The 24,353-nt window shown below is 38.6% G+C and overlaps 1 protein-coding gene across 15 annotated transcripts in view; it reads right to left on the reverse strand.

Annotated features, from left to right (window-relative positions):
* Nucleotides 1-24,353, reverse strand: part of TMEM232 (transmembrane protein 232) — a 346,237-nt gene that overhangs the window by 238,175 nt on the left and 83,709 nt on the right. For all 15 annotated transcript variants that reach the window (XR_009495390.1, XR_009495389.1, XR_009495391.1 and 12 more), the window contains 2 exons: nucleotides 23,594-23,717; nucleotides 22,056-22,308 (listed from right to left, as the gene is read on the reverse strand). Coding sequence is in view for 12 of the 15 variants with exons in the window: in XM_059888844.1 (XP_059744827.1) it covers nucleotides 22,056-22,308; nucleotides 23,594-23,717 (377 nt within the window). In the remaining 3 variants the exon portion in view is untranslated. The remainder of the gene's footprint in view (nucleotides 1-22,055; nucleotides 22,309-23,593; nucleotides 23,718-24,353) is intronic.

Consider the following 24,353-nt stretch of genomic DNA (forward strand, 5'->3'; position numbering starts at 1 on the left):
AATGTGATATACCACATCAACAGACTGAATAATAAAAACCATAGGATCATCTCAATAGATGCAGAAAAAGCTTCTGACAAAACTCAAACCCATTTATGATTTAAAACACACACACACACACACACACACACACACACACACAACTATCCAGAAAGTGGGCATAGAAGGAAACTACCTCAACATAATAAGGGCCATATATGACAAGCCTACATCATAGTCAATGGGAAAAAGCTGAAAGCATTTCCTCTAAGATTAGGAACAAGACAAGGATGCCCCCTCTTTCCACATTAATTCAACATAGCTTTGGAAGTCCTAGTCATGGCAATCAGAGAAGAAAAAGAAACAAAAAGAATCCGACTTTTAATCCAAGAAGTCAAACTGTCACTGTTTGCAGATGACATGATACTATACATAGAAAATCCTAAACATGCTATCAGAAATCTACTAGAGCTCATCCATGAACTTGGTAAAATTACAGGATAAAAAATTAATACACAGAAATTTCTTGCATTCCTATACTCTAACAATGAAAAATCAGAAAGAGAAATTCAAGAAATAATCCTACTTAACACTGCATCAAAAAGAATAAAATACTTAGGAATAAACCTGTCTAAATAGGCAGAAGACTTGTACTTCAAAAACTCTAAGAGTTGATAAAAGAAAGCAAAGATGACACAGACAGAAAGATATATCACATTCTTGGATTAGAAGAATCAATATTTCCAAATGACTATACCACCCAAGACAATCTACAGATTCAATACAATCCCTATCCAAATACCAATGGAATTTTTCATAGAACTGGAACAAAAAATTTTTAAATTTGTATGGAGACACAAAAGACCCAAGAGCCAAAGCAATCTTGAGAAAGAAAAATGGAGCTGGAAAACCAGGCTCCTTGACTTCACCCTGTACAACAAAGCTACAGTCATCAAAAGAGTATGGTACTGGCACAAAAACAGAAATAATTAGATCAATTGAACAGGACACAAAGCTCATAAATAAACCCATATACCTATGGTCAATCAATCTACAACAAAGGAGGCAAGACTATACGATGGAGAAAAGACAGTCTCTTCAATAAATGGTGCTGGGAAAACTGTGAGCTACATGTGAAAGAAAAAAATTAAAACATTCTTTAATATCATACACAAAAATAAACTCAAAATGGATTAAAGAGCTAAATGTAAGACTAGATATTATAAAACTCTTAGAGGAAAATATAGGCAGAACACTCTTTGACATAAATCACAGCAAGATCTTTTTTTGACTCATCTCCTACAGTAAAATAAATAACCCCCCCCCAAAAAATGGCAATTAAACTCAAAAACTTTTGCACAAAGGAAACCATAAACATAATGAAAAGACAATCCACAGAATGGGAGAAAATATTTGCAAATGATGCAAGCAACAAGGGATTAATCTCCAAAATATAGAAACAGCTCATATGAGTTAACAACAACAAAAAACAACCTAATCCAAAAATGGGCAACAGACCTATGTAGACACTTCTCCAAAGAGGACATACAGATGACCAAGAGGCACATGAAAAGATACTCAGCGCTGTTAATTATTAGAGAAATGCAAATCAAAACTACAAAGAGATATCACCTCACACCAGTCAGAAGGGCCATTATTAAAAAAGGTTAAAACAATAAATGCTGGAGAGGTTGTGGAGAAAAAGGAACCCTCCTCCACTATTGATAGGAATATAAATTAGTACAGTCTCTATGGAGAACAGTATGGAAGTTCTTTAAAAAACTAAAATAGAATTACAATGTGATCTATTCCTGGCATAAATCCAGAAAAAAACTATAATTCAAAAAAAATAATAATACATCCACCCCTATGTTCATAATAGCCAAGATATAGAAACAATCTAAAGACCCATCAATATTTGAATGTATAAAGAAGATGTGCTACATATATACAATGGAATATCACTCAGCCTTTAAAAGGAATGAAATAATGCCATTTTCAGCAATATGAATGGATCTAGAGTTTCCTAAGGGAAGTAATTCAGACAAAGACAAATATATGATATTGCTTGTATGTGTAATCTAAAAAAAAATGATAAAGAGACACAGATGTATAGAACAGTCTTTTGGACTCTGTGGGAGAGGGAAAGGGTGGGATGATTTGGGAGAATGGCATTGAAACATGTATAATATCATATATGAAACAAATTGCCAGTCCAGGTTCAATGCATGATACAGGATGCTTGGGGCTGGTGCACTGGGATGACCCAGAGGGATGGTATGGGGAGGGAGGAGCGAGGGGGTTCAGGATGGGGAAGTGTACACCCGTGGCGGATTTGTTGATGTATGGCAAAACCAATACAATATTGTAAAGTAATTAGCCTCCAATTAAAATAAATAAATTAAAAAAAAATAAAGATATATCAGTTGGGAAAAAAATAAATTAAAAAAAATGATACAAATGAACTTATTTACAAAATAGAAACAGACTTAGAGAATGAACGTATTGTTACCAGAGGGGAGGGGGACAGACTGGGAGGTTGGGACAGAGACACACACACTGCTATGTTTACAACCGATAGCCAATAAGGACCTGCTATACAGCACAGGCTGAGCGCCGAAGAATTGATGCTTTTGAGCTGTGGTGTTGGAGAAGACTCTTGAGAGTCCCTTGGACTGCGAGGAGATCCAACCAGTCCATTCTGAAGGAGACCAGCCCTGGGATTTCTTTGGAAGGAATGATGCTAAAGCTGAAACTCCAGTACTTTGGCCACCTCATGCGAAGAGTTGACTCATTGGAAAAGACTCTGATGCTGGGAGGGATTGGGGGCAGAAGGAGAAGGGGACGACAGAGGATGAGATGGCTGGATGGCATCACTGACTCAATGGACGTGGGTCTCAGTGAACTCCGGGAGTTGGTGAGGGACAGGGAGGCCTGGAGTGCTCGATTCATGGGGTCGCAAAGAGTCGGACACGACTGAGCAACTGATCTGATCTGATCTGATATAGCACAGGGAACTCTACTCAATATACCATAATAATCTATATAGGAAAAGAACTTGAAAAAGAATAAATACATGTATAACTGGATCACTTTGTTGTACACCTTAAACTAACACAACATTTTTAATCAACTATACTCCAAAGTAAAATATATTTTTTAAAAGTATGTGACCTATAAGCACAGAGGCTAATATAACATACAATAACAGAAACTTAGAATATATTTGATTATGCAAGTCCTTCAGCACATCTTCCACAAGTCCCTCAAGCAACAAATGACAATCAGTTCAGTTCAGTCGCTCAGTCGTTTCTGACTCTTTGTGACCCCATGAACTGCAGCACGCCAGGCCTCCCTGTCCATCACCAACTCCCGGAGTCCACCCAAACCCATGTCCATTGAGTTGGTGACGCCATCCAACCATCTCATCCCTCAACAAAAGGCAATACCAGTTTATAAATAAAGTAAATACTGGTGGTGGAGGTGGTTTAGTTGCTAAGTCGTGTCTGACTCTTGCATCCCCATGGACTGTAGGCCCCCAGGCTCCTCTGTCTATGGGATTTCCCAGGCAAGAATACTGGAGTGGGTTGCCACTTCCTTCTGCAGGAGACTTTCCCAACCCAGGGATCAAACCCACATCTCCTGCATTGAAAGCAGATTCTTTACTGCTGAGCCACCAAGGAAGCCCAAATAAATTTAGATCAAAGAGTCATTACACATTTTAAGCAAGTATCCAACAGAATAAACCAAAGAGAACCAAAGTATTACTAATATGCCCTCTTTTGTTATAAGTACGATAAAAAACACAAAGCAAAAGTTAGCTTTTGCTTTTATTAGTGTATGATAGTTAATTGAAATGTAATGACAAGTAGGATGCCAAAATGTTGACAAATATTTAAGGAACTGATTAGACCCCGTCTTCCTTAAATTTCATTATCTTTTCCCACAGTCAATTACAGAACTCTTTCATTAAGGATAACTATCTTCTGGAGTCACAATTGGGAACCAAAGAAGAAAGTAGTTCATTTGTTTGTCAAGAATGTTCATGATTCATATAATTAAAGAAATACCAGACTTCTCATTCTCAGATTCACTTTCAATTGCATTCAATTAAATGGACTATCTCAATGGAAGCAGTTAATCCTCATAGGGTTTTGTATCTGAAAGGCAACAACAAAAAAGGAAGAAACAGAAAATATCTTTTTTTGAAAATAAAAAGAAATAATGACAAAGTTTATGAGCATATTTCATGCAAACATTCTTAAAATCCATAATCTTGAGGAAACTAAGATTCTGAGAAATAAATCAAGCTACCTAATGTCATCTAGAACTTGACAGCTGAGCTGAGAGTAACCCCAAATATCTGACACCAAGTCCAGACCAGTGAACTTTTATTCATCTGCAACTGAACAATTTTGGTGCTGTTTTCCCTCATCTTCCAAATCTCTCACACTTCACTCCACATGGGGATCTTTTATAATTCTTTCCCGTAAGCAGCTACTTGAGATGTCTTGAATGAAATAACTACACACTCAAAACCTTTAAGAAATACCTGGATCTCACACAGAATTAATGTGTAAGATTAAATCAGGGATTTCTGTACCCATGAACATACTATCAGGCTACTCTTGATGGATGGGAGAGCTGCGTGAAGACGACAGTGACTCTATTATTATTTCTGGACACGATTAAACGGTAGAAAAAAATGGTCTGAAGCACTCTGCAAGAGCTTAAGATAATTCTAACTGCTACAACCAAGGAAGTTATAAGTACCTAGTTTTTTTTTTTTAATTTTCATTAATGTATACACATTTGCTTCCTAATTAAATTTGGATAGGGAGCCAAAATATATCTTATTTTTTTGTCTTCTGCTAAGATATATTAGATCAGCCCTCAGATTTCTTTGGAAGGAATGATGCTAAGGCTGAAACTCCAGTACTTTGGCCACCTCATGTGAAGAGTTGACTCATTGGAAGACTCTGATGCTGGGAGGGATTGGGGGCAGGAGGAGAAGGGGACGACAGAGGATGAGATGGCTGGATGACATCTTGATGGACGTGACTCTGGGTGAACTCCGGGAGTTGGTGATGGACAGGGAGGCCTGGCGTGATGCGATTCATGGGGTCGCAAAGAGTCGAACACGACTGAGCGACTGAACTGAACTGAAGATATATTATTACACAATTGATTTTTAAGATGGTACTTTGGAATATACTTTAGCACCACAAACACTTTTGAAAATATTGCATGATTTCTTGCTACTATGTTCAGCTACAGATGGATCATAAACCACTGGATCAAACTGGATACATCTTTGTATTTATGATTTAAAAACATGGGAGATGTTTCCTTGAGAGTCTCAGCACCTTTATTTGGATAGCTAACAATTTTTACATGGTCGAAGGTTTTTGTTTAAGAAGTCCAGCACATGTTTTAGCCGTTGCAACCAAAAGAAACAGTAGCAACCATACTAGGCAATAAAGAGAATGAGACAGTAGGAATCTTTTAGTTACAGGTACAGAACTAAATGAAGATACATTTGTAGAAATGAGAGCAAAACTTCCTGAGAAGAGCAATAACACTTTTTAAGTTTCAAAAATTATGATAATGTTTTATTGTGTTTGGGGATTTATGAAGATTCTCGTGCAAATTTAGAGGATGAGGTCTCACTTCCACAATGAATTATTTTCTACAGTTCAAACAGAGTAAGCTTTGATTGCTATAAGCAGTGTTGACAAGGAAGAAAATGGTTAGCTTTCTCCATTTTTATCAGACAGGGAGGCCTGGCGTGCTGCGATTCATGGGGTCGCAAAGAGTCGGACACGACTGAACGACTGATCTGATCTGATCTGATCTTAAATTCGGAGAAGGCAATGGCGACCCACTCCAGTACTCTTGCCTGGAAAATCCCATGGGCGGAGGAGCCTAGTAGGCTGCAGTCCATGGGGTTGCTAAGAGTTGGACACGACTGAGCGACTTCACTTTCACTCTTCACTTTCATGCATTGGAGAAGGACATGGCAACCCACTCCAGTGTTCTTGCCTGGAGAATCCCAGGGACGGGGGAGCCTGGTGGGCTGCCGTCTATGGGATTGCACAGAGTCGGACACAACTGAAGTGACTTAGCAGCAACAGCAGCATCTTAAATTACAAAATATAATGCATATCTAAAGTTTGCAAAATGGAAATACAAGTAGAAGTACAAGTCTCAGAATACTGGATTGCAGGGACCCTTCGTCTTGTACCTCAGACCTGAAATTTCTGCTTCTCCCACGTTCCAGACAGAAGCCACCCTCTCCCCTGCAGCGGCTCTGCCGGAGGCAGCAGACTGAGGAGGCGGGGCGCCCCCACGCTACTCGCGGCTCCCCGGGCGGATCTGGGCGTCCGGGTCCCGGAACACGTTCTCTTGTCGTGTTCATCCCCACCTTGAAGCACTAACGTGAGAGAGAAAACGGAAAACATCCCGCTGCACCCGAGAGCTCTGGTTTAACACTGGATGTGCAGACATTTCCTCTGAGAACAGTTGTAGCTTTAGGAGACTGTGTTTGAAGTTGCAAACTACGGATTTACGCAATAATCACAAGGGAAGGCAGCCAGAGAAGGGAAAGAAATGCAAGCTCAGACTTAGTCTTGGTCCAGTTGTGGCCATCTAACAGGTTCTGAAACCACTGAAAACTGAAGACGGCAACAGCGATGACAAATGATGTTTCTTTTTATTATTATCTCTGTCTCATATGGGCTTCCCTGATGGCTTAGTGGTAAAGAATCTGCCTGCAATGCAGGAGACCTGGGTTCGATCCCCGGGTTGAGAACCCTTGGAAAAGGGAACGTCTACCAACTCTAGTATTCTTGCCTGGAGAATTCTCATGGACGGAAGAGCCTGGTGGACTGTACAAGCATCATATATATTTGTATATTATATTATATTAGCATTATAGATTATATATATTATATAAATATTATATGTTTTATGTAGTTGTCTTCCTATCATGACTTTCATGCTTTATGACTTCTGTGTTGTTTACCAAATGCTTTCCTGCTTGAAAGTTACAAAACTACTACACCGTATTTTCTTCCAGTTATTTTAAAGATTTTAATTCATGTGGAAATTACTTTTTGAACTTATTATGTGAGATTATGGTGTGCAGTACTTAAACTTTAAAGAAGCCAAGTGTGTAATTATTTATCAAAACATAATTTGTTGATAGTTCATTCTTAACGCACCTTACCACATGTTACCTACTCATTGTATTTATACAAACACACACACATAAACACACACACTTACACAAATGTATAACAAGTATTTTTTTTTACATCAAAAACATTCTTGATGTGAATCAGACATGGGGAGCCAAAAGCCAGAGATGTTTAGCAATGATTTCATTTAAATCAGAGCGACACAAAGCAGTCCAGACCTTCACATCCTATTAGCAGATTTAACAAAAATAGTAAGAATTTAAACCACATAAGCAGAGGTAGGATTTGTGTTACTCCTCATAAACTTTTATATTTAGATTTATCACTACTATTGCCCAAGGCTCAGAAGCATCGGGATCAAGTCTAACATTCCCCAAAGAACACAGTAATTGAGCTTCTGAGTGATATTTTTTTTTTCCAAAAACCAACCAAGAAAATATGAACTTGGAGCAAATGAGAAAGCAAAACAATTTCATTGGTAAAATTGTAAAGTTATCACAAAAAGAGAAATTGAAAATATAGTATTAGACAAATATAACCGAAGTTATTCAGTATTCCAAAAAAGGACAACTCATGAGTTTTCAATAATAAGGACAGAAGTTATCAATTAATTTAGGGGATCAACATAAAGAAAGGAGTCTCATATTTGTTAAGAATGTATGTACAACATATTTAGGTCAAAACAAAAATAGCACAAAATATATAAGTAAATGTAAAAGCAGTATGTTTTACAAGTTTTTTACTAATGTGAACAAACTAATTTTCAACTTTCATAAATACCAAACAAAGGCAAAGCCCATCTGATGTTGGATAGGTAACCAAACAAGACAGTAAGCTCAAAATAGTAGATACTACGACCATACAAACTGCTGACACTATGACTATTAAAACTTACAGATGATAAAATAATGCGTCGTGTTGGCATGTTGTGCTGACTGCACAGACTTGCCATCTTTTCTACTTCCTAGGAAAGTCATCAGATAGCTGCCTGCCTACCTACACGCTATACCTGGCAACCCTTCCTTCAAAACAGAACCCGATTTTGTACCCAGATCTTGGGACCGAATTCTCATGAGCCATTATACGTGTCTCTCTCCCGACCAGACATTTCCTCCCAACCCTCCTTGTAGTTAGTGGTGACAAGGGCACCCAGGCCCGACAATGTCACACACGGCTTAGTCTTCTGACATCCTTCTGGAAACCTTCCATGTTATAATAAGGTAGACGAACTCAAGAAGAGAGTCAGCATCATTCCATTTCTTTCCTTCTGCTTTGCATTTCTGTGGGTCTGTGATGTCTACAGCCCAAATGCACCTTTTAACAATGCAGTAACAAGCATAGGAATGAAAATCCAACATCCTGAGCTATCAGAATACAATGATGTCAAGACACAGAATCTTGATGACATCTTTGAGCAACAAAAGCCTCCCTTTTCTTAATTAAGATAATAAATCCATAAAAATTTTACTTTTTTTTTTTTTGCAGCACCATATGGGATCTTAAGATTCCTGACCAGGGGCCAAAGCTGTGTGCCCTGCAGTGGAAGTGCAAAGTCTTAAACACTAGACCACCAGGGAATTTCTAATACTTTGCATCTTGATAAGTGATATCTGTTTACCCCAGTCTAATGTAAACATTGAATGAATGAGAAAGGAATAAAATTGCAGTTGTACTTGTACATGTATTGGACTGTTAAAGAAACCTGTCTTCAAAACAGAATGGTTGAGAAGAGTATTATTACCCACCAAACTAACCAGCAAATTTCTACCCTAGAGGTGTCAATCAATAAGGCATGTAAAGGAGGGATGAGTGAGACAAATAAATGCTTACTCCAATTTTTAAAGTCAGAGTATAACAGAAGAGACCTACAATACTACTAAAATTAGTGTGTGTTAAATGTCACCGAGGGGAGTAAAACAGTTGTTTTTTCTTTTTTTTTTTAAAAAAAAGAATTGTTCTTAAATGGAATTGGAGATGTCCTCAATAGTAACAGGGCTCTTCATGGCTCACAGCCTTACCACGGTGAAAAGGCTTTCAGTGAAGCTGTGAACCATGTCGTCCAGGGCCACCCAAGACGGACGGGTCAGAGTGAAGAGCACTGACAAACCGTGGTCCGTCCACTGGAGGAGGCAACGGCAACCCACTCCAGTACCCGTGCCTGGAGACCCCCTGGACAGTATGAAAAGGCAGAAAGATATGACACCAGGAAGATGAGCCCCCCATTTTGGAAGGTGTCCAACATGCTACTAGGGAAGAGCAGAGAGCGAGTCTCAGCATAACTCCAGAAACAGCGAAGTGGCTGGGCCGCAGGGGAAACAAGGCTTGATTATGAACGTGTCTGGTGGTGAGAGCAAAGTCCGATGCTGCAAAGAACAGTACAGCACAGGAACCTGGAATGTTAGGTCCATGAATCAAAGTAAACTGGATGTGGTCAAGCAGAAGATGGCAAGAGTGAACACCAACACCTTAGGAATCGGTGAACTAAAACGGACAGGAATGGGCAAATTCGATTAACGTGACCATTATATCTACTACTTTGGGCAAGATTCCCTTAGAAGAAATGGAGTAGCCCTCATAGTCAACAAAAGAGTCTGAAATAAAGTACTTGGGTACAATCTCATAAAAGACAGAATCTCCCTTGATTTCTAAGGCAAACCATTCAATATCACAGTAATCCAAGTCTCTGCCCCACCCACTGATGCTGAAGAAGCTGAGGTTGACCGGTTATGTGAAGACCTATTAATACAACACCTTCTAGAACTAACATCAAAAGAGGTGTCCTTTTCATCATAGGGGATTGGAATGCAAAAAAAAAAAAAAAGAGAGAGAGATAACCAGAAAAACAAGCAAGTTTGGCCTTGGAGTACAAAATGAAACAGGGCAAAGGCTAACAGAGTTTTGTCAAGAAAACATGCTAGTTATAGCCAACACCCTTTTCCAACAGCCCAAATGACAACTCTACACATAGACATTACCAGATGGTCAATACCAAAATCAGATAGATTATGTTCTTTGCAGCCAAAGATGAAGAAGCTCTATAGAGTATGCAAAAACAAGCCTGGAGCTGACAGTGACTCAGATCATGAACTCCTTATTGCAAAATTCAGGCTTAGAAATGGAGAATGTAGGGAAAACCACTAGGCCATTCAGGTATGATGTAAATCAAACCGCTTATGATTATACAGTGGAAGTGACAAATAGATTCAAGACATTAGATCTGGTAGAGAGAGTGCCCGAAGAACTACGGATGAAGTTTGTAACATTGTATAGGAGGTGGTGATCAAAACCATCCCAAAGAAAATGAGATGCAAGGAGGCAAAGTGGTTGGCTGAGGAGACCTTACAAATAGCTGAGAAAAGGACAGAGGGAAAGATATACTCAACTGAATGCAGAGTTCCAGAGAACAGCAAGGAGAGATAAAAAGGCCTTCTTAAGTGAACAATGCAAACAAATAGAGGAAAACAATAGGCTGGGAAAGACTAGAGATCTCTTCAAGAAAATTGGAGACATCAAGGGAACATTTCATGCAAGGACAGGCATGATAAAGGACAGAAATGGTAAGGACCTAACAGAAGCAGAAGAGATTAAGAAAAGGTGGCAAGAATACACAGAAGAACTGTACAAAAAAGGTCTTAATGACAGATAACCACAATGGTGTGGTCACTCACCTAGAGCTGGACATTCTGGAGTGTGAAGTCATGTGGGCCTTAGGAAGCTTTATTACAAAAAAAGCTAGTGGAAGTGATATAATTGCAGCTGAGCTATTTCAAATCCTAAAAGACTAAAGTGCTGCTAAAGTGTTGCACCAAATTTACATCACCAAATTTGGAAAACATAGGACTGGAAAAAGTCAGCTTTCATTTCAACCCTAAAGAAGGGCAATGCCAAACAATGATCCAACTACAATATAGTTCAGTTCAGTTCAGTCACTCAGTCGTGTCCGATTCTTTGCGACCCCATGAATTGAAGCACTCCAGGCCTCCCTGTCCAACACCAACTCCTGGAGTTCACTCAAACTCACGTCCATCGAGTCAGTGATGCCATCTAACCATGTCATCCTCTGTCGTCCCCTTCTCCTCCTGCCCCCAATCCCTCCCAGCATCAGGGTCTTTTCCAATGAGTCAGCCCTTCACATGAGGTGGCTAAAGTACTGGAGTTTCAGCTTTAGCAACTACTATACAAATATCCTCATTTCACATGCTACCAAGGATATGCTCAAAACCCTTCAAGCTATGCTTCAGCAGTATATGAACCAAGAACTTCCAGATGTACAAGCTGGATTTAGGAAAGGGCAGAAGAACCAGAGATCAAATTGCCAATATTTTTTTGATCATCGAGAAAGCAAAGGAATTCCGGAAAAACATCCCCTTCTGCCTCATTGACTACATGAAAGTCTTTGAGGATCACAACAGATTATAGAGAATTCTTAAAGAGATGAGAAAATTCTTATCTGTCTCCTGAGAAAGCTGAATGCGAGAAAGCTCAGGAACCAAGAGCAGAACGGGACATGGAACAACGGACTGGTTCCATATCGGGGAAGGAGCATGCCACAGCTGCATTCTGTCACCCTGCTTATTTAACTTACATGCAGAGTACATCATGCGAAATGCCGAGCTGGGTGAATCTCAAGCCGGAATCAAGATTGCTGGGAGAAATATCAACAATTTCAGCTGTGCAGATGATATCACTCTTATGGCAGAAAGTGGAGAGGAACTAAAGAGCATCTTGATGAGGGTGAGAGAGGAGAGTGACAGTCAAAGAGCTATGATCATGGCACCTAAACAGACGCCACAGCTAGAGAAGCCACGTGCCACCATGAGGAGCCCTGTGCACCATGACTAATACCCAGAGCAGCCAAAAATACACAAAGACAGTCAAAACTGAAGTCAGAGTCAAAGGGAAACCCTGATTTGGTAACATATCTCTTCACTGAATAACTGAGCAAAGAATTCCAAATAAAAGAAAAGAAAAATCTCCAGAAACAAATCTCAGTGAGACAGCACTATATGATTTACCTGACAAAGAACTGAAAATAACTTTCATAAAGATGTATCACCATGAACAAAGGACTTCAACAGATATACAAATGGTCAATAGGTAAAAGAAAAAAAAAGAAATGCTCAATGTTAAGAGTCATCAGGGAAATGCAAATTAAAACCACAGTGAGATACTACCTCACACCTGTCAGGATGCCCATTATCCACAAAAAGCAAATACAACATGTGTTCACTCAAATGGGAAAAAAAATTATTGCTGGTGGGAATGCAACATGGTAACTGTTCAGTTCAGTTCAGTTGCTCAGTTCTGTCTGACTCTTTACGACCACAGTTCAAAAGCATCAATTCTTCGGCACTCAGCTTTCTTTATAGTCCAACGCTCACATCCACACATGACTACTGGAAAAACCATAGCCTTGACTAGATGGACCTTTGTTGGCAAAGTAATGTCTCTGCTTTTTAATATGCTGTCTAGGTCAGTCATTGCTTTTCTTCCAAGGAGCAAGCATCTTTTAATTTCATGTCTGCAGTCACCATCTGCAGTGATTTGCCATGAAGTGATGGGATCAGATGTCATGATCTTAGTTTTCTGAATTTTGAGTTTTAAGCCAGCTTTTTCACTCTCCTCTTTCACTTTCATCAAGAGGCTCTTTAGTTCTTCTTTGCTTTCTGCCATAAGGGTGGTGTTATCTGCATATCTGAGGTTATTGATATGTCTCCTGGCAACCTTGATTCCAGCTTGTACTTCATCCAGCCCAGCATTTCACATGATGTACTCTGCATATGTTAAATAAGCAGGGTGACAATATACACCCTTGACATACTCCTTTTCCTATTTGGAACCAGTCTATTGTTCCATGTCCAGTTCTAACTGTTGCTTCTTCACCTGCATACAGATTACTCAAGAGGCAGGTCAGCTGGTCTGGTTTTGCCATCTCTTGAAGAATTTTCCACAGTTTATTGTGATCCACACAGTCAAAGGCTTTGGCATAGTCAATAAAGCAGAAGTAGATGTTTTTCTGGAACTCTTTTGCCTTTTCAATGATCCAACAGATGTTGTCAATTTGATCTCTGGTTCTTCTGCCTTTTCTAAAACCAGCTTGAACATCTGGAATTTCTTGGTTCATGTACTGTTGAAGCCTAGCTTGGAGAATTTTGAGCATTACTTTACTATCATGTGAGATGAGTGCAATTGTGCAGTAGTTTGAGCATTCTTTGGCGTTGCCTTTCTTTGGGATTGGAATGAAAACTGACCTTTTCCAGTCCTGTGGCCACTGCTGAGTTTTCCAAATTTGCTGGCATATTGAGTGCAGCACTTTCGCAGCATCATCCTTCAGGATTTGAAAGAGCTCAACTGAGATTCCATCACCTCCACTAGCTTTGTAGTGATGCTTCCTAAGGCCCACTTGACTTCACATTTCAGGATGTCTGGCTCTACAAGAGTGACCACACCATTATGGTTATCTGGGTCATTAAGACCTTTTTTGTACAGTTCTGTGTATTCCTGCCACCTCTTCTTAATATCTTCTGCTTCTGTTAGGTCCATACTATTTCTGTCCTTTATCGAGCCCATCTTTGCATGAAATTTCCCCTTGATATCTAATTTTCTTGAAGAAACATGGTAACAGGTGCTATGTAAAAGTTTGAATGTTCCTCAAAAAGATAAAAATAGGGTTAGCATGTGATCCAGCAATCCCACTTCTGACTATATATCCAAACGAAAGGATACACAGTTCTTACATTTAGTACAGAGATTTTCGCTCTTATCTTTAGTACAGCACTGCTCACAATAACCGAGAGATAGGAACAACTTTAATGTCCATCAGGAGATGAGTGGACAAGGAAACTGTGGTACATTTCTGCAGTGGAATACTATCCAGCTTTAAAAGTGAAGGAAGTTTTTCCATATGTAACAACACATATGAATCTTGGGGACATTATTTGAAACAAAGTAGGTAAGTCACAGAAAGACAAAATATTGCATGATTTCATTTATAGGAGGCATATTAAATAGTCCTATTCATTAAATCAAAGAGTGAAATTGTGGTTTCCAGGAGGCAAGGGGAAGAAGACATGAGGAGTTACTAATCAAGAGACTTAAAGTTTCAGTCAAGCAAAGTGAATAAGCTCTAGAGAACTGGTTTACCATGCTGTACCTATAGTCAACAATAACACATTGTATATGTAAAATTCTAAGAAGGTAGGTATCATGTTAAGTGCTTTTCCCACAATAAAATAAAGTAAAAAATACAAATAGATAGATTTGTCTAACTGCCTTACATATATATTAATATAACCAGTACTATAATTATAATTTTATATTTGTCTGAATTTGATGGCTAACCTGTACTTGGGTTATTAAAGGAGTTAAATACTTTTCATGTATAAAAACACAACCGTATTACTGAGTATTTTTGTGGGTAACCTTCACCAAGGTAAGAGGTATATTGAAGATTTAATAGAGTATCATTAAAAGTTTCAATTGGTTCTAAGATTCCAATTAACTTTCATTCACTTTTTAAAAAGGAAATATTACTCTGTGCTAATGTTTTTTCCCTAAGTCAAAATGAATCAAAATGCAGCATACAAGGTTATGTTACAACTGTGACCTGTACTTCATTCACTAGCATCACTGTAGAACCAGCTTAAGAAAATAATTCTCAACAAAAGAATGAAAGGCAAAAATGTCATATTCACTTTTTTCTGTTCTGAGACAACATTGAATGGAAAAATACTTGGGACCTACGTGTCTTCACCTCGTACTTTAAACTAGGATACATTACTACAAATTCAGACAAAATTAACAACACTACCACCTTCCAGCAAATGTATGTTAATTATAAACCATATTTAAAATACCCTTTTCATTCATTACAAAAAGTTAACATAGAAACTTGGCAGTAAGCAAAGACATACAATTAGATGAGAGAGTGGAGGTGAAGAAAGAGAACGAAAGCAATTATCTTCAAATATCTGAAGGACTTGCGTGTGAGAAATGGAACAGACTATTTTTGGTTGCCTCTGGGAAGCAAAATTTAAGCAAAAGTTTGGAAAACATGGAAAGGTAGATTTCACTGTAACATAAGGAAGAATCTTCCCAGGGGTTCAAAAGTGGAATGACCTGTTTGGGGAGACAGGGAATTCAAACCTCAGCTGACTTCTGAGTGGAAGATGGCCAAGCGCTGTTGCGAATGGTCTAGACATGCACCAGATGAGGGCTGCGTGACTGATGAGGTGCCTGCTACTCTGTGGTGTCTTGATTCTGTCGCTCATTGTCTGGTAATTCTATGAGACACACTAAACCGGGGTCTGCTGCCAGTCTCTCACCAGATAGATTATCTTCAAGTTTTACTTTCATAGAACAGATTTCAGATAATCAAGGCTTGTTAAAAAGGTATTCTTTTATTACTCTAAAAACCAAAGTAGAAACATAGAAGATGGTGTATATAGTATATACGCTAACACTATATTCAAACAGTGTGTAACACAGAGCTGGGTTTCCCTCATTGTAATGTTTTATATAAAGCATAAGCTATAAGGACTAGCTGGCTGCATGTAACAAGTGGGAAAAGCCTTTTCCTCTGACAAGGACATTTTACCACCTTGTCATAGACCAACAGACTGGTTCCAAATAGGAAAAGGAGTACGTCAAGGCTGTATATTGTCACCCTGCTTATTTAACTTCTATGCAAAGTACATCATGAGAAATGCTGGCCTGGAAGAAGCATAAGCTGGAATTAAGATTGCCAGGAGAAATAACAATAACCTCAGATATGCAGATGACACCACCCTTATGGCAGAAAGTGAAGAAGAACTAAAGAGCCTCTTGATGAAAGTGAAAGAGGAGAGTGAAAAAGTTGGCTTAGAACTCAACATTCAGAAAACTAAGATCATGACAAATAGATGGGGAAACAGAAACAGTGGCTGACTTTATTTTGGGGGGCTCCAAAATCACTGCAGATGGTGACCACAGTAATGAAATTAAAAGACACTCCTTGGAAGGAAAGTTATGACCAACCTAGACAGCATATTAAAAAGTAAAGACATTACTTTATCAACAAAGTCCATCTAGTCAAGGCTATTGTTTTTCCAGTAGTCATTTATGAATGTGAGAGTTGGACCATAAAGAAAGCTGAGTGCCAAAGAATTGATGCTTTTGAACTGTGGTGTTGGAGAAGACTCTTGAGAGTCCCTTAGACTGCAAGGAGATCCAACCAGTCCATCCTAAAGGAGATCAGTCCTGGGTGCTCACTGGAAGGACTGATGTCGAAGCTGAAACCCCAATACTTTGGCCACTTAGAGTGAAGAGCTGACTTATTTGAAAAGACCCTGATGCTGGGAAAAATTGAGGGCAGGAGGAGAAGGGGATGACAGAGGATGAGATGGTTGGATGGAATCACCAACTCAATGGACATGAGTTTAAGTAAACTCTGGGAGTTGGTGATGGACACGGAGGCCTGGCGTGCTGCAGTCCATGGGGTCGCAAAGAGTTGGACATGACTAAGCGACTGAACTGAACTGAACTTACAGCAAAATACATAGGCTATGTTTTCTCAAAATATAGTGTCAGAAGTGGTTTAATAATACAGATTATTCCTGGATTCTACTTTTAGGATTTTCAATCCAAATTTCTGAAACAAGGTCCAGGAGTTTATCTTGGCCATAAGGACTCACACAATAGAAAGTCTGAAAATGCTTTTGTAAGCATTGCTGTAGGACAAGGACTGTCAGACAGAAGTTCTCAGTCATCTTTTTCATATTCTTCAACATGCAAATGGGTTGTTTTTCTTTTTTTCCACTTCACTCAAAAGGTCAAATAGCATAGTTAGCACAGCACAATGAGGTCATTGTTAGTGCAGGTCCTGAAGACAGAGTGCCTAGGTGAAGTCTCACCTGTGCCGTTTACTCACTAAATTTCCTTGGAAAAATGAACACTTAGTGCATCAGTTTTCTTATCTATCGAAAGGGGATACTATGAATATCTACAATCCAGTCTCCTTATAATGATTAATATGTTAGGTGATGCATGCTGCATGCCCAGAACAATGTCTGACACATAGTAAGAGCTTCGTAAATGTCCGTTATGATTATTACTCTGTTACCCATCAGGACAAAGTGTTTTTCAAAGTCATAATTTCAATAGGCAAAACTTCTGTGTGTTTAAATAAATTAACATTTTTCAACTTCCCTCATCGTTTTCCAGTTCAAAACTGTCTTTTGTAGGTAGATGCTGCAAAACCCTTGTTCCAATAATGACCTTCAAACTTGCCAACAGCTGAACACCACGGGGAAGTGCATTAGTCTGCTTGGGCTGCCATAACGAAGTGCCGCGGACTGGAGGTCCTAAACAATAGAAGTTTATTTTCTCATGGTGTTGAAGGCTGAGATGTCTGAGATCAAGGTGCCATCTGACTGTGTATACGGTGAGGGCCTTCTTCCTGGCTTTGGGACGGCTTGCTTTCTCACTGTGTCCGACCCAGCGGAGAGTGAGCTCTCTGGTGTCTTTCTTATAAGGACACTGGTTCTGTCACATCAGGGCCGCAGCAGCATGACCTTATTTAGTTACCCCCTTGTAGGCCCTATCTCTAAATACACTCACGTTGTGGGTTATGATTTCAGCATACGAATTTTGAGGCTTGAGGGGCACAGTTCAGTCCATAGCAGAAGGTGTAGAGGATGGTCCTCCATGAAGGGAATCCTACAAGTCAGACACTTGGAGTTTCAACCAGATGTTAAATTCAGAGGTGGTATTTACAATCATACATAGAAATTTCTATTCAACCCAAATCGTGAAAGCTCAGCACTTCTGTCACTGGCCAGAGACCTCAGTCTAGAATTAATAGATATCTGACTCTATGATAAGTGTGTCTGACATAAAACCCTAGAATAAAAAAGGCACATGCTAAGTAGACATCCATTCCTCTAAATGTTTCAGGTTCTGCACCTGCACCAGGTAAGATCGACAGGAAGTTACCTTAGTGGAAGTTATTAGTTTCCTATAACATTGTCCTCACCAAACCATGATTTGAAGAGTCTCTTTATATTAAGGGCTTTACACAAAAATGGCCCATAAGAATACTGCCTGATTCATTCATAAGAGGGCCATTGATAATATTCCTAAATGTTTTCCAGTGTCATTTGTATATTTTAAGTAAATAAAATAGAATTCCCAGATAGAAAGTGTACAAAGGAGTAAGCATTAGGAAAAAACCCTTCCTCACTGACTTCCCAACATCATTAACTACACCAGCAACTGAAAACCTATTAATATCCATTGGACCTTTGCTATCCGTGAGTTACTATGCCAAGTATGTATGTTTCCATAGTTTTTTTTCTTACAAAAAGCCTCATGATAAGAATAGTATTTTTATCTTAATTATGGAGCCAATAAATCCAATCAAAAGATTAGATAATTTGACCTAGAATTTTGAGATACAAGTGACAGAATTAAAATGCAATTCTGTATGACTCCAGAATTGATTTTTTTTCTCTAAACAAAAAATATACTTACTCGAAGGGAAAATTATGAGAAAAATCAAGTCATTTTCAATTAAACAAAGAAGCACTCCTTGTTCTCTGTGTCACTTTCCAAAAAGACAGTCCTATCCTCTCCAGCAATCATGCTGACAAGGTCTGCACAGATGACATTCCTTCCGGAGGCACCCATTTTAAGTGATCTGATAGAAGTGGTGATCGTTATCGATGATCATGCAACCAGGACAACCCAGACAGAATCATTTTCCCTCTGTGGGAAAATCAATCAGCGATGCTACAAAGAATCAAGTTATAATGAAACACATCAACAACAATAGTAAGCCCTATCCCCTGGTGATATATTTGACTATGCACACGAACAGCCATGTACAGCAATGACTTTTCACCATGCTGACTGACGCAGGAAGCCCAGAAATTCAGTGCGAGCACAAGGAAGAGACCTAAACCTTATGTCCAGTAGAAGTACATTCTCTGGTTCTGATAGAGATGAAGAAAATCACAGGATTTTCTGACACTCTTGAGACATCTGTAGCAAAACAATCATCATCAACATACCTTAAACACTCCCCACAAGAAATCACAAAGATGCTTGAAGTATTGATGATTTCAAAATACTCAGAACCGTTAAGAAGGCAAACACCACAGTATTATTTATGGCTTGTACAACTTTGATGCCAAAGAAAATGTATCGACTTTTGACTGCAGAGGAAGCAACTTTGGTATGTTGCTCCTCTTTACTGCTGATAGAATCTTTAAAGGCTTTCCACAGCTTGAAACATCTGTTCTCCCACTTGGGTTGAGAAAATATTGATAAAATGCTGTTTAATTATTTCAATGCTAAGTTCAAGTATAAGCGTAAGAAAAACACCAACGAAAGCAGAAGAGTCACCCATGGCCTCAGGGCATCTCCTTCAGACCTCAGTCTGTTAGAAACTGCCTTCTCTCTCTCTATTTTATCGCCATTTAAGAATAAATGCTGACTCCGTGTGATCTGTAGAGAAGGCTCTTTGATCCATAACCCTACGGATGGATAGACCCACACTGTACATTATTCCAACAATGAAATTCAGAAATCCCTACAGCAGTTGTTCAGGATGCAATTAAGATATACACCTTCAGGAGACTATCCGTTACAGTACAAGTATGCAGGCAGCGATGTCACCGAGGCACACAGGACCAAACCTGCTATTTCTGGGATGTCATACTTTTCCACTGGTTTGAGTTCATACCAACCAGAAACAAGCGTGGTTATTCAGATTTATAAAGAAGAGAAAGCAATGACCAAGGATGACTAGACCTCTGCAAGTCCAAGCTCATGGATCGTTCTCTATAAGCACTGCTTAGAAGAAAAAAAAGCACAAATCACTGCCAAAAAAAATCTCAACAGGTCTGCTCTCGGTAGAGAAACGATTATAGGGGACATGACCAATATTTGAGCTAGGAAGATTTGGGGTGTGTTGCTCAGGGGGATGAGGAATATGAAGCTGTAAACAATAAACGGAAAAGCGAAATCTCTTCCAAGAAGTCACCCATATTCTATTCCTATGCTATCAAAGTCATTGGGAGATGATAAGAAGCTTCAGAGAAAGACCAACAATGAACAAATAAATGCACTGAAACCATCAATCTGGTGAAGAAAAATAAATCAGATTGCTAAAAAAGAAGAAAACTTCTAGGATCCACAGAAACACGCAACCCTATCACTGTGAGGTTTTACCAGAGCGCAGGGGTCATGGTCAGAGGGAGGCCAAGAAGCTTCCAGGAGCACAGATCCCACACAGTGGAAGGCTGTCTCCTGGACCCATCACTGAACAGAGCAGTGAGGGAACAGAAAGAACTAATTCTACACAGCTGGGAAAAGACTGAAGGCCCCAAAGTTTTACATGAATCTATGCAGGGGCAAGTTAAAAATCATTTGTTGAGCTGCTGCTATATAGGAAGACTTCTGACCATTCTAAATATTTCAAAAAATGTGAATAGCAAGAGAAGTGAATACCTGTTCACTTGATCAATACCATAAACAAGGGAGAAGTATAATTTATCTGTTAACTAAAAATCTGTTTAAAAATGGCACTAGTAAAAAATAAGCATCATCTTCTTAAAAGGTGGGCAAAAGTCAATAAATTACACTTCAAAGTAAGTTTCAATCTACTGTTTAAACCAGAACTATATTGAAAGTACTTTTAAAATAGCAAGCAAATTCTTGAGAAAGAAACTATCTGTGACTAAGGTCTTACTGTTTAAAACTATATTCACATATGTTCAAAATCAATGAATTTGCCTCCTTATCTTGCAATTATCTTTGAAATTCAGTGATTTATTTAATTACATAATAAACTCACTATCATTATTGCCCACCTGCTGTTGCTGCTGCTGCTGCGTCGCTTCAGTCGTGTCCGACTCTGTGCGACCCCATAGATGGCAGCCCACCAGGCTCCCCCGTCCCTGGGATTCTCCAGGCAGGAACACTGGAGTGGGTTGCCATTTCCTTCTCCAATGCATGAAAGTGAAAAGTGAAAGTGAAGTCGCTTAGTCGTGTCCGACTCTTAACGACCCCATGGACTGCAGCCCACCAGGCTCCTCCATTCATGGGATTTTCCAGGCAAGAGTACTGGAGTGGGGTGCCATCGCCTTCTCTGATTGCCCACCTACTATGTGCTAAATACCATGGTAAATACTGGGTTAATACGAATATAATTCAGACACGATTCTCCAATCTCGATTATCTGAAAACTTAGTGGAAGTGAGAGACATATATCTAAAAGACTATAATAACATGTAGACTGTAGACCACATGATATTCTTAAAGAAGAGTTGTAGCTAACCTGAAAGGACACTTTTGAATTATATTGTCCCTGACATGCCCTTTAAAAACAGAAGTATCTTATTCTAATAATATGCATAGGCAATAGTAGAAAAATAAACTGTCTTGAGACACAAATCAGGTACATTTTAAGCATAAAATGTGAGATGTGAAGAGTGTACTATAATATCTGAGTGATTAAAGAGAAATGCTCTGGGGTCTGGGAAGAACAAGAGAAACAGTAAATGCAAATGGAGAAGATGGATGAGAAGGCCTAATGGAACAAGAGTAAAAAACTTTACACACATTTTACAAGTTTTCCTAAGGTCATCTCCTGTTTCCAAGGAATATAACTTGAATCATAAATCAACAGACTCTAGGGTACATTTCAGCTGTTTTAAAATTATTGACCAAAAGTTTCCACCTCATAAAATAGACTTCCTAAATTTGTAGAAAGTTCTAGTGAATTTGAAATTACCTTCCCACTTCAAAATGTTAACTTTTTGTACATAAAAAAGCTTATTATTATATATATAGAGATATCTTAAAAATATTTCTCAAGTTGAAAAACAATTTACTTACAACAATCTGATGTTTCTGAAGAGAAATATTCCAAAAGACCTGAAATACTTGTTTCCCTCAATTCTGGCTCTTCTTGTGATTTGTCCACAAGTAAAATATCTTTCTGTGAACTTTTACAGTCACAGAAACCAATTAAAGCAGTCTTTCTCAAAACAGAATTGGTCGCATATAAGCAGATTTCTGCAAGAATTTTTATGTATATGGTGACTACATTCTGGGCCCAGGAAGAATCATCTACCTCGCAGCTTTTATCCTAAAATGAGAAAATAGCTATTAGAGAATCAAAGTATGCTCTGTCATAATGAGAACTACATACCATACTTATAAGAAATATCTTCAGATTTTATTGAGTTGCTAAAAGACCATAATCAACTAATATTTCTAAAATGTGCTCTTTTTTAAAAGCAAGTATTCCATGGGTAGATTGCATGAGACAAGGTTCAAAAACTAAGAAATTGCTAAAAAGTATATAAAGTACAACATTTCAATTTCGTACAACAATCCAATTTCAATGGATTGTCAATTAATCCAATGAGATACTATTCTCCATTTCGTATTGTAAAAGAATCTGTTTTGTATATAGCTCAATTTGTATGTACACTTTTATATATTTTTTCATAGGAAAGCAAGAAAGTTATATCTTCTGGAGAGGAATTTGAGCAGCTGTTGTAAGAGTATTAAAAGAAAGTATAGAGTCTATCATTTGGTAACAAATCTATTCTAAAGAAATATTCATAAATGCACGTAAAGATTTCTTTTGTATGAGAACATCAGTTCAATATTATTTGTAAATAACTGTGAATTGTTGTTGGTGATGGACAGGAAAGCCTGGCATGCTGCAGTCCACGGGGTCGCAAAGAGTTGGACACGACCAAGCAACTGAACTGAACTGTGAATAATGCAATTAACTGAATTAGAAATAAGCTCAAAGTTCAACAACAGAGAAACAGTTACCTCATCCTCACTAAAATGTATTAATAAATCTTAATGATATGTAATGACCAATTTTTATAACTAGGAAACTAAACCATGACTATCTGATCCCATGTTTGCTAATAAAATTTAAAGTTCCTCCTGTGTGCATGCATGTGTGCATGTGACTATAATATACTATCTCTGTGTCTCTATCTATATATTTATACTGGGATGTATAGAAAACATGCTTTAATTTCACATTGAACTAAAATTATTATTACAAAATCAGGCTCATTATAGGTGCTTCCCTGGTGGCTCAGACAGTAAAAAATCTGCCTGCAATGCAGGAGACCTGCATCTGATGCCAGGTTGGAAAGATCCCTGGAGAAAGGAATGGCTACCCACTCCAGTGTTCTTGCCTGGAGAATCCTATGGACAGAGGAGCCTGGCGGGCCACAGTCTATGGGTCCCAAAGGGTCAAACATGGCTAAGGAACTAACATTTTCACTTTCTTTCATGATCATTATAAGTCCTAATATAATGTACAATTAAAATAGGATCAGAAGTAAAATTTGTTTCAATTTAGGTCTTTTTGTGCACCTTCATTAACAGTATACTCTTACCTGGTTTTGAACAGACATAATGCTTAACAGAAAATCTCTCATTAGGTCCATGAACGCTTTCAAACAAGCCATGTTTAATCTGGCAGCCTCCCCAAGAACCAACAAAGCCAAGGCTAAATCCAACCTGGAAATTTTATGAACAAAACAAAGACTTTAGTTTAAAATAATACGAAATAATCCTTTAATGAAAAAGGTAATAGGCCGGGAGAAGTGACTGCTGTGGACGACTAGATACATTTATTTTCAATAAAGACTACTGCTCTTTGCCATTGGTAAATGCTTACAGAAAAGGGCCACACTGGGACAGATGCTGAGTTCACAGTAGTGCTCTGACAAAACTGAGAGTAAAAACTATTACAAATGATCACTTTATAGATCCTGCATAGCAAGCAATTGAAGGCACCGGTTTCAGAGTGTCCCCAAGATCTCACAATACGTTTTGATTTTTAACCTTTTTACAACTGATTCCAACAGGTGAATTTCAAGAGAGAGTTTTATTCTCAAAAGAGAGAATTAAAAAATGGTCTTTCTAACTACTCTGAAAGCTCAGTATTTTTTATAAAAGGTGCAATTTCTCAAAATAAATTTGTATTTCACATTAAATGGAAGACTGTCAAGATTTGAAATAATTATACAACTAGGAGGGCTTCCCTGGTGACTCAGATGGTAAAGAATCCGCCTGCAATGTGGGAGACCTGGGTTCAATCCCTGGGTTAGGAAGATCCCCTGGAGCACCCACTCTGGTATTTTTGCCTGGAGA

Source organism: Bos taurus, chromosome 7, assembly GCF_002263795.3.
Source record: "Bos taurus isolate L1 Dominette 01449 registration number 42190680 breed Hereford chromosome 7, ARS-UCD2.0, whole genome shotgun sequence".
In the NCBI taxonomy this organism is placed as follows: domain Eukaryota; kingdom Metazoa; phylum Chordata; class Mammalia; order Artiodactyla; family Bovidae; genus Bos; species Bos taurus.